Raw genomic sequence first — 11,272 nt, forward strand, 5'->3', positions numbered from 1 at the left:
GTAAAACTAGAAGTAAACTTTTCTTAGAACCTTTTATATAAGAATCTGATAATTATAATTATGAGGCTAGCTTAACTTTGTGGTTAGAGCACTTGATTTGTAATCTGCAGATCTGTTTTGAATGTGCCTCCCTTTCAGCCAAATGGGGTGTTTTATAATGTTATGGCTAATCCCACTTTTCACTTGTAAAGAGTAGCCCATGAGTTGGCAATGGGTGGTGTTACTAGATGCCATCCTTCTGGTTTATCACTTTTAAATTAAGATTTAGTAGTGCAGATAGCCCTTCTGTAGCTTTGTCTGAAATTCAACAACCTAACCAAATAGTTATAAATTCCATCTGTTCTATAACAAGCTAAGCTATTACTTAAGAAGTGTTTTTCTTACTGTGGTAATTTTCTGGATATTGGGAACATGTCTATGGGGTTTGATCATCTTGATGGTTTGCTCTTCTCAGTTAGATACAAGTCTAATAAATTATATAAAATCTCATCTTCCACATAATAAATACAGTTGAATTTCAATTATGTATATTTACTTACTGAAAAGAATATTTTTTTGAATACTTAGGCCTCTGTGTGTTATGCCCCAATAGCAACAATTCTCTCCTAGCATTTCCTGGAAGAAAGACAGGACATGTACAGATTGTTGACTTGGCCAACACTGAAAAAGCACCACTTGACATCCCTGCTCATGAGGCAGCTCTAAGCTGTATCTCTCTTAATCTTCCAGGCTCAAAATTGGCCACAGCTTCAGAAAAAGTAAGTAATGTTTGACGCACGCCTTGGAAACGGCTGCTGCTGGAGTTATGCTGTTTTATTAATGTCAAAAGATTGTGTGAAAGGAAGGAAACATGTGTGATAATATATCAGCTAAGTATTTGTCATGCCTAGTGCCATCTAGTCCTTCACTCAATGCCAGGATTCGGCAGACTAGCTGAAATATGATAGACATACTGGTAGTCTAGGTGGTGATTATTATAACCTTTTGCATGAACAGCTGTTATGGTGTGAAATACATTTATCGACTGAAATTTAGTCAGTCATTTTTTTAGTCATATACAAGTCAGAGTGAAGGTAATAGTTAATAGCACATTATCTATTTTAATTTTAACTGTTTATTATTATTATGATTTTAAAACATGGTAACAATTTTTTTTCTATTCTTTATCATTTACCTGGCAAATGTGCATGTTTCTAAGTAATAGATTTTTAATATTTTAACATCTAATAGTTTAACATCTGTAGATTTTAAAACAAACATTTACTATTAGTTAATTAGAAGAAATTTTATAAACATAGTAAACAACTTTTTTTTATTGATCTACTGAAAGCCTATAGTCTAAAAGTTCAACAGCTACTTTTTTTATTTTCCCCCCTTTTCTCAAGGGCTAATTCCACCTCTGTTACTTAACTCACATAGCTGGAATTTTTACATAAATTTCTTAAACTTCCAATCATTTTCATCTAAATATGTTATTGGTTAATGCAAAAACTTAACTGAATATGAAATTTGTTTTTCATATGTGTGGAAATTAGTAATATGAAACTAGTCAGATTTGTCTAATTTTTGGACCTTGATCTACCCAAATTTTTAAAACTTGGGTTTCCCATCGTTAAAAGAAATAGGATTGTTGGACATAATTCATATGGTATAACACTGTTTAATTTGTTTTTGTGCTTTTATACCAATTTTTATTTTTGATACTTTTTATTCTATTCTAGCAACTTTCTACTCTTTTAACTTTTAGCTTTTTGTTTAAATGATTGTAACATTTTGTTTCAGTAGTTTATAAATACTTATTATGTGATAGTAGAAATGATTGTTTTTCTTTTAATGCTAGGGTACCCTCATCCGAGTGTTTGACACAACGACGGGAAGTCTCCTTAACGAGTTAAGGAGAGGAGCAAATACTGCCAATATTTACTGGTAAGTAGGAGAGTCAGTTTTTAAGTGACCTCTACCCTAAGAGGTATTTGCATTGTAGGCTTTTCTGTACTCTTTATTTAAGTGAAATTATACATGTAAATATCATGCAGATGTTTTTATTTCATTTTGTGAAAAGTGCATGTACAAAAGCCAAACAAATCAAAGACTGTAAAATGCAAGTTTTTATCTTTTTCTGTGATTTAAGTTAAACATTCATCCATGTAGTCATCCTTTCAACAGTTAGAGTTGTGAGTTTAAAATTAGTATAAAGACTTCTTTTTTAAAATTACTTCATGATTCACATAATACAAACCAACAGTTATACTAATATTTGGTATTTTTATACATGCGTGGAACCATGATTTTAAGATTAATTCCCACCTAATGTGAGTAACTAGATTACCATAGAAACACTCAAGGAAATCCATAAGTTCAAAGAATGAAAAGAGAATGAAAACTTTAAGAATCTAGGTGTGTTATAAGAGCAAGAGTCAGTGCATGGATGGTAAAGTGTTGTTAACTGGCTGCCTTCCATCTGGTCAGTAGTTCAAAATTAGGTATAGTATCAGATAACTAGTAGCCATAAACACACACACACACACACACACACACACACACACACACACACACACACACACACACACACACAATGAAAGAATTGGGTTTCAATATCTGTGATGGATAAAGCACAGATAGCCCATTTATGCAGTTTTGTACTTATTCCTTAAACAACAGGAATGTTGCAGGTAGCAGAATCAATTGATGATGGCTGCTGTTTAAGGGGTAACAAAACAAACTTATTTTTAATCTTTTTAGATTATTCTTTTAGTTTATTTTGTTTTCATTTTATTATGTCCAGCCTTAAAGCTGTAGTCATGGTGAGATTTTTTTAAACTTAGATTCTGAATAATCTTTTGGATTTTACAGTTGCAATTAAAAATAGTATAATAGTTAAAAATAATAAATTTCTTGCTTAAAATTAAAGCGTAATAGTGACACTAACATAGAAATGCTACTAGAGGAGCACAATTAAGTCATTATTTAAATGGACAACTCGTCAAGTGAACTGGTGATTTGTGTGTGCATTTATATAATTGCCTGAAAGCTAATTAAAAATGTTTAATTGCCAATTCATTAGACAGGCTGTCCATTTGATCTGCAACTTCCAAAATGGGATGATTTTTTTTTAATAGTATCAACTTTAACCATGACTCATCCTTACTGTGTGTGTCCAGTGATCATGGAACAGTTCACATATTTGCAGTAGAAGACTCCAAGAAGAACAAACAGTCCAGGTAGGAATTAATGTTTCTTCCCACTTGTGGACAATAGTGTTGCAATTTATATAATTTCATTTTTGTAATTGACATTTTAATTGCTAAAGTTCTCTTGAGCTTTTCTTCATTACTAACCAAACTTAAATTTCTTGGAAGTGTGTTTGGAGTCATTATCATCTTGAAATATGAAATTATGTCCATTTAGAATTTTATTTTTTATGTATATAATATGGGATGTACGATGATAGACTAATATACTGAGTTATTTATAATTCATCAATCTGTCAATTTTGTGAAGATGGTCAGCATTAATTTGCAAGTATTGTGCCATCACAGAGTTTTGTGTATGTTTGATTGTTCAAATAAAGTACTACTTCTACAACCTTTTATTGACTCTTCAGCAAACGTATGTGCCATTTGAGATCAAATATTTCAAATTTAGATCCATCTACTTAGAGCATCTTGTGTGGTTGTTCCAAAAGTCAGGATGTATTTTTGTTTACAACAGCTAGTCTCTGCACAGTAAGGACTTGCTTTCTGCTACTTTTCCCCAAAGGCCATATTTCTGCAGCATTCTTGAGACTGTAATTCTTGAAATGTTGTGTGCATGAATTTTTAATATCACCAGCAAAGATTTTCTGTTTTACTTTGTTTCTTTTAAGAAATTTATTTTTAGTGAACTTTCTCCTCTGTTTCCTACCTCGTCTAACAATGTAGGACTGGTTCCATTTATCTATCAAATGTTTACTATACTGGACTTTGAACAGCACAGTATTAACTGTACTGGAGATTTTGAAGGAGATTCGTCACTTATACCTACATGAAGAACCCAGAATATGAAAATTTTAAATGTTGTCAGTGCTGAATGGTACAGACATTTCAGGCAATTGTGTGTGACAGTATCTTACTGCTTTGTATTTACATTAGATATTATGGACAAATTTTAAAAAAGTATACTATAGTTAATCATTTGTATCCATGTATTTTCTTTTTCTCTTTTAAGTTTTAAGTTTAATTAAATGTGTGAGATATTTAAGTCATGGATGTAGTGAGAAAATCAGTAATTGGATGCTTTTTCTGTAATTTTAAACTAAATGGTTTTTTTCATAGGCATAGCAATTCAAAGTACAAGAGGAAATGAGTGTTTATCTTTATAGCAAAGTTACATTGGGCTATCTGCTGTGTCCACCAAGGGGAATCAAACCCCTGATTTTAATGTTCTATAGACTTACCACTGTCCCAGCAGGGAAAAGAGCAAATGAGATGGTCTAATAAATTTGTGCACTACTCTGTATCCTAACTTGAAGTGCATTCTGTGTTTTTTGGATTAGCATCTGATAGGTTCGTAACTTGCATCTTAAATTTAAGTGAATTCTGTATTTCTCAGCTTAGCATCAGCAACTTTTCTTCCCAAGTACTTTGCATCGAAGTGGAGTTTTTCTCGTTTCCAAGTTCCTGATGGTGCACACTGCATCTGTGCCTTTGGTGCTGATCCTAACTCTGTGATAGGTTAGTTTTGTTTTGTATGAACTTTGAAATTTTAATACAATAAAATTTAAATATTTCTTTCTACCAAATTATAACTTTTAAATACCTATACATCTTCACAATTTTTATTTAACAAATTTACTGGTTTTAGATACCAGCTATACAACTAGTGCTGTACGTTATTCATCTACTAACAGGTGGTCTTCAGTGTACATTTAATTATTTTCATATTTGCAGTTAAATCCCATATTGTTTGGAGAAAAGCAAACCTCAACTTCAACTTAAAGCACAAAGTAATGATATTGAAAATAACAAAACAAGTATGTGTAAAAATGTTAATCAAAAAGGCATCAATAATGCTTTTAGTAATTTATAAAAATTAAAAAATTATGTATCTAAACAAAACATTAATTGATTACCAACTGAATACATTAATATTCCATTAAAGTGAAAGTTTTTCAAGAAATATTGAAACTTCTATGCCTTTAAGTGACACTTGAATGTTCAACCAGTGTATTGAATATTTATATGGCATGTTTTAAGTAAGTATATCCAGAAAGAAGTAATGGTCATTCTTTGACATTTTTGGGTCACTGGTATCACCTTTGATTTGCATCTGGTGAAGCAATGTTGACCAGATTTAAAAGAACAAAAATGTTGAATAGTTAAATAAATGGGCCAGTTAAACAATATTTACATCGTTTGTACTTTCTCTCCTAATTCTAAAATAGTTTTTCTTTCTTTTGCTTTTTGTTGATGTAGTGTACATATTTAGCTTTTCTGTTATTATTTAGTACATAATTTTTTCACACAAGCAAGTTTTTAAAAATCTTCAACAAACCATGAATAACATATGTGCTTGATCTTTCTGTAGTTATCTGTGCAGATGGTAGCTACTACAAGTTTGTTTTCAACTCCAAGGGGGAGTGCAGTCGAGATATCTATACCCAGTTTCTAGAGATGACGGATGATAAGGATGAGAAATCATAATAAAACAAACAGGTTAAAACAAAACGGCAAAATGACAGATCCAGTCATGGTGGAGAACCTTTCTTCTGTCATTTTTTGGTGGTTAGAAATGAAAAAGAACCGTGAACCTGATAATTTCTTTCTAAATAACTTCAACTGTAGTTCAACATTTCATAAGAACAAAGTAAGTTGAGGATATGGTTCCAGTACCTTTATTCAGAAAGGTTGTACAGTATTTGAGTTTTTGTTTCTAAGTAACTGAAGGCTAAAGACATTGTCAGTAATTATTATTTGACAAAGATTCATTGTAGTTGTTTATATACTTGTCATGCTCTGGTATGAAAATGAACAAAACTTTTTTCTATTAATGTATTGTTTGTTAAGATGCATGATATAAAGTTGTTAGTTTTATACATTTATCACAAATATTACGTATTTGAAAAGTGTCAGTATTATGTAATAACAGTAACAGTTTCTTAGCAGTAAATATAAAGTTTATTTGATGAAAACTACTCTCATTTTAAGCTTTAATTACAAACTGATTTATGTTTAGACTTGGTTGAAGTAGATTGATATATAAAGACTTGAAGTTTTGCAAGATAGATGCATTAAAAATTGTGACACGACAGCAAGAGAAACTGCATTTGTTGTGGAATGCAATAAAACAACCAACACTTTTTAAGACAGTGAAATGTAATTTGACGGAGAAAACACTTTATAAATTATGCTACTTTGACTAAATAAGTTAATGAAATAAAATATCAGATTAAATTTTCAAACATCTTTTGTGTGTGTGTGTGTGTGTGTGTGTGTGTTTTGCTGTTGATATTGTTCCTGAGCAAGGACAGAATAATACAGGTTTGTGGTGTTTGTTTGATTAGTCCATTCCAAATATGGCCATAATCATAACTTAGCCCTTTTCATTTGGTTTCTCACACTTTGGCTAACACAGCATTGAAATATGAGAACCAGAAATTGATCCTGCGGAATATTAATTAGCTTCCATATTGGGAAGTTTTTGTTTTGATTATGAAGTAAGGTCATCTTCGGTGTTGGACATATGCATATTTCTTTTTTGCTTGTGTATAAATATTAAAGAAAACTTCTGATTGCTAGAACTACCTTATCTGAAATCCATTTTGTCTGCCTATTGATGTTTACAAAAGATAACAAATTTGAACTGTAGTTAGCATAGCTTGGTGGACAACTTACCACTCTTACTTATACCAGTCATTAATTATTCTTACTGTATGTCATTAAAATGTTTTAGTCAAAATGAATGCATAGAAGATATCATCTTTTCTATGATATAAATACCTGTTTACTTAACTTTCCTATCATGATCTGGTTCTTATGGAGGCTTCGTTTACAGGAATAATAAGTTTATAATGGGAAGTCCTAATGAATCAGCCTGTGTAGTTATTATATCAGTACATGAAGTCCTCTCAAAGAACCAGTCAGTTTATAGTAAAGCATATAAGCTTAGAAATAGTAAACCTAATGTGAACCATAGGCTTAACTTCCTGATTAATCTTGTAAATGAATTAAGTTAGCTATGACTGTCTCGCGCATTACGGAGTACCCGAATGCCTGTTTTAAGTTGGTTCATTTGGAATTATTTGCAGTATCTTGCTATCAAAACCTGTAGATATTTTGATTTTGATATTTTTTTATATTTTTTTTAAATTGTAAATTCATACAATTCTTGGCAGTAAGTTATTTTGTGTTAACAATAGTTAAAAAAAACCCATTATAAAATAATTTTAAGAGTCAACTAGATTGATTTTGTTAGGATGCTAATCATACTTTAGACTTATTTTAGTTAAAAAATTGTTTTTTTTCTCTTCTCTTACTGCTTTATTTGGTAGGTGTACTTGGGCTTTAAAATTCCTGAAACTTGCATATATTATGTTTGCAAATAAGGAATATGGAATATTTTTTTATTTTGTGTAAAAATTGTATAAGAATTTATTAGTGTGTGTGTTTACACATAGCTATGGTGCAAAAAGCAGGTCACTACTACACGAGTATTAAGAAGTGCACCTACACTCATTTCGTGAAAACAGAGTCCAAGAAAAAAATTTTTGTTGTTGTTGTTGTTTTGCTTTGTTAATATAGGATATCTTCAGTGATTACTCTGGAGTTCTCTTTTCTTAATTAGTCATCTATCATAGTTGCTTGAGTTCAGTCATAAAAGGAAATTACTAAAACAATATTTTATTAAATGGCCTCAAGATTTGAGGTGCATGTAGTACCTTAATTATTTTTTTTTCTCGATTTTCCAGTTATTTGGAAAATTAAATACATTTTGTAAAGTGCCCTTTATCAAGGGTTGTTGATCTTGTATCTTAATCTTGGAAATCTGTTTTATTGGATAATAAGTGTGTGTGTGGGGGGGGGGTAAACAATTTTGTTTTCAAAATAATTAGAAATGTTGAAGTTTCCTTCTGGAAGTTCATTGGTCTTACAACAATAAACTTTGGAGGTTGACTCTCTGTGTTGGATATAGTCTGGATATTCACTTCTATAATGTTAGTAACATGCAGAAATGAAATTTGGGATAAATGAAGAATGATAAATGTAAATATTGCTGTAGTTTATTGTGATAAAATCCTCTAAACTCTCCACCATTAGACTTGATGTGTGTAACACTGCAGATGATTCATTGTGTGGATGGGAGCAGTACTGAAATTGATAGGTGCTAGGGAAGAAAGAAAGTGATAGTTCCTTTGCTAAGAGAAAGTGGGGACAAAAAATAAAATTCTCACTGTCAAATTATTTGTTGTGAGAACATGTATCTGTGAGTAGGTTTCAAGAATCCCCTTTTTTTAACTTTTTACAACTCTGTTTCTGGGTGGGAATAGATATCTCCACACCCATCCCTTGAGAACCTTAGTCTTATCCCATATTATAGTAGAAAGATTCATTGAATAAGTAAATGTTTGAAGACAAAAGATGCAGCTTAACTAATCCACATTTTAAAGAGGTGAACTAGCAAGTAACAATACATTGCTCAATGGACAGTGTAGTTTATAATTAATATGAAAACTGAAACTAATTGCAGGCAGTAACATGCAGATGACAATGGGTAGAAGCTGACTGACAGAAAAAGAACACTTTTTAAGCATTGGAAGTCGAGCTTAATTGGAGGGAAGGAGGTGTTAGGGATGATTGTATAGACTACAAGTGACCTCTGGTACACTTGGGGTAGAAAACTATCCAACAATCTGTTATTCATTTACATTTACTGTCAGTCTTATAAACACTTTCAGATTTTAGAATTAAATGGTGAGTTCTTGTGTACTGAAACTTAATTATTTTCTAATTGTAGACTTACAAGTCCCTGTCTGCTATACATTTTAAAGCTGATTTTTTTTTAAATCTTAAAAACTCTGTGTAAGCACGTGTGGAATCAGACACATCTTTTAATAGTGGTTGCAAGAAAAACCACCTTTTGTTTGTTGAAAGTAAAGTAATAGAAAGTGGTTAACCCTCTTTATAACATGGGATAACATCCTGTAGCAGCATTGCACCTTATACCAATGGAAGACACTTCTGTTAGTATTTTATAACTGATGACTAGTTAATAGATTTTGGAGATAAATACGTGATAGTTAGTTGGGAAGGGTAATCTGAAGTGTCCCAGATGGGGGAACGTAATTACATAGTAATTGGTTGGGAAACTAGCATGTAGTTTTCCAGATGGATGGGTGTGTGTGCATCTACTAACTCCATGTTAGATTGGGAAAGTGATGTCCAGTGATCTACACAGGGATGGGAGGGATTACTTACCTAATGTTTGGTTGGAAGGTAACATCCAGTTTCCCAGATAGGGAGGAGGTTATACTTACCTGGTGTTAGGAAATGAAGATAGCATCTAATGTCCAAAATGAGGGGATGGGGCATTTGTTTGGTTGATGTCTGTTTATGAAAGTAATATCTAGGGTCCAAGATGGAGGAGGGAAACAATTTTACTGATGGTTAGTTGGATAGGTAAACTATACACATACACACATTGTGTAACAGCAATAATTTCTTGAACTGTATATTATTGATGACATGTTGAGAAAAGTAATACATAGAAGTAACATCTGTATTAAATGAATGAAATCATTCAAGTTAAAACACTTGCTAATAAGTTTAATTAATAGGTCTGGAACATCCAACATGTTAAACCATGTCATTTAATCTTTAAACAGTGGGAATGTTGCAGGTAGCAACATCAATTGATGATGGCCACCATTTAAAGGTTAAGTTACATTGAAAGTTCAATTTTGATTTGTGAACATTTGTAGTAATCATCATTTTCTGTTACTTTATGTCTGCGTTGCTTTGTGGAAATACAAAAACCAACCTTGCAGACCTAATCTTGAATGATTTTAAAATACAAGTCCAGCAAGATTCAACTGTTTTTGTTTTTTTCACCCTTATGTCATTTATGGACACTACCTTGACATATTTATGAAGTATGGGAGTTACTGAACTCTTGAAGTTGTTAAGTCATGACTGATTTCCCATCTTATTCTTTATGACCCTTAACTTGTTTTCAAGTATGTTAACATTTCTAAGTAATGTGAATGTGAGTAAACATGTGCTGGTAAGATACCTGTAGGTCTTCTTCATGAGAGTGTGCCTTTTTAAAGTAAAGAATTGATTCATCTTTCTAAATCAATGTTGTCTCTGGTATTATACTGAATTAATATTGTGGGTGTGTTGGTATATTTCTGTCACATGTGAACCTTTTTTTGTGAATATTGTACATAATTTATAAGTATTAAACATATTTTGTTCTGAACTAAGTCTTTGGATGTTTCATACAGTTATCTGAAGATCCGTGTTTAGCGTGCTCTTGCTGCAAAATTATTCTCTGCACTTTAGGGCCATGGTTGTGTTACAAGCATGATATAACATCCCAATATTAGATCAGACGAAACAAGAGTGGCCAAAGAGTTAGCAGTGGTTGCTGTTGGCCAGTTGCCTTTTCTCTGTTCTGTCAGTTCAAAATTAGGAATGACAAGTACAGATAGTTCTTGGATAACTTTGGACAAATATCTAAAGCAAGCAAATCCACACAGTTAAGTTTTTCTGTGAGGTATTAGTTTTCTGTCTATTCCAAATATTAAACAAAGCCATTGCTGTTAATACAGAGGCTTAGTTTAATGATTCCCAGCTACGTTTCATTTTTACTTCAATATTTAAACTGTGTATGAAGAATGAGGTATTAACGACCACTTAACTTTAATATCATGATCATCATTACAGTCGAAATGTTATTTTAAACAATTAAAACTAGAACATTTTAGCCTATAGGTGTGGGCCATCTTCAGGTAATGTACACTTAAGAAAACATTACATAAAGATGGGTCACTGTTGTGGCTGAAATGTTGCATTTTTTTAATTAACTGCTTAAGAAAATATTTTCAATGTAAAGCTGATAATGTTATTAAAGTCTATGGAGAAAACCAATTGCAGCCAGTCACCTTGGTTTAAAAACAAAATTGGTACAACTGCCCCAGGTATGCGGTTTTTTTTGTTGCTTTTTTTTGTAAGTCTGGAGAACCACTCATTCTCTCATCAAATAGACATTTTATATTTTCTGGAGATGTGAAAGT

General features: G+C 31.8%; 1 protein-coding gene across 5 annotated transcripts in view; it reads left to right on the plus strand.

Annotated features, from left to right (window-relative positions):
• Positions 1-10,455, plus strand: part of LOC143224969 (WD repeat domain phosphoinositide-interacting protein 3-like) — a 36,412-nt gene extending 25,957 nt beyond the window's left edge. For all 5 annotated transcript variants that reach the window (XM_076453532.1, XM_076453533.1, XM_076453534.1 and 2 more), the window contains exons 5-9: positions 568-758; positions 1,841-1,926; positions 3,120-3,221; positions 4,591-4,712; positions 5,566-10,455. In XM_076453532.1, coding sequence (XP_076309647.1) covers positions 568-758; positions 1,841-1,926; positions 3,120-3,221; positions 4,591-4,712; positions 5,566-5,681 — 617 coding nt within the window. In that variant the 3' untranslated portion in view covers positions 5,682-10,455. The remainder of the gene's footprint in view (positions 1-567; positions 759-1,840; positions 1,927-3,119; positions 3,222-4,590; positions 4,713-5,565) is intronic.
• The last annotated feature ends 817 nt before the right edge of the window (positions 10,456-11,272 follow it).

This window comes from Tachypleus tridentatus, chromosome 9, assembly GCF_004210375.1.
Source record: "Tachypleus tridentatus isolate NWPU-2018 chromosome 9, ASM421037v1, whole genome shotgun sequence".
Taxonomy (NCBI): Eukaryota; Metazoa; Arthropoda; class Merostomata; order Xiphosura; family Limulidae; genus Tachypleus; species Tachypleus tridentatus.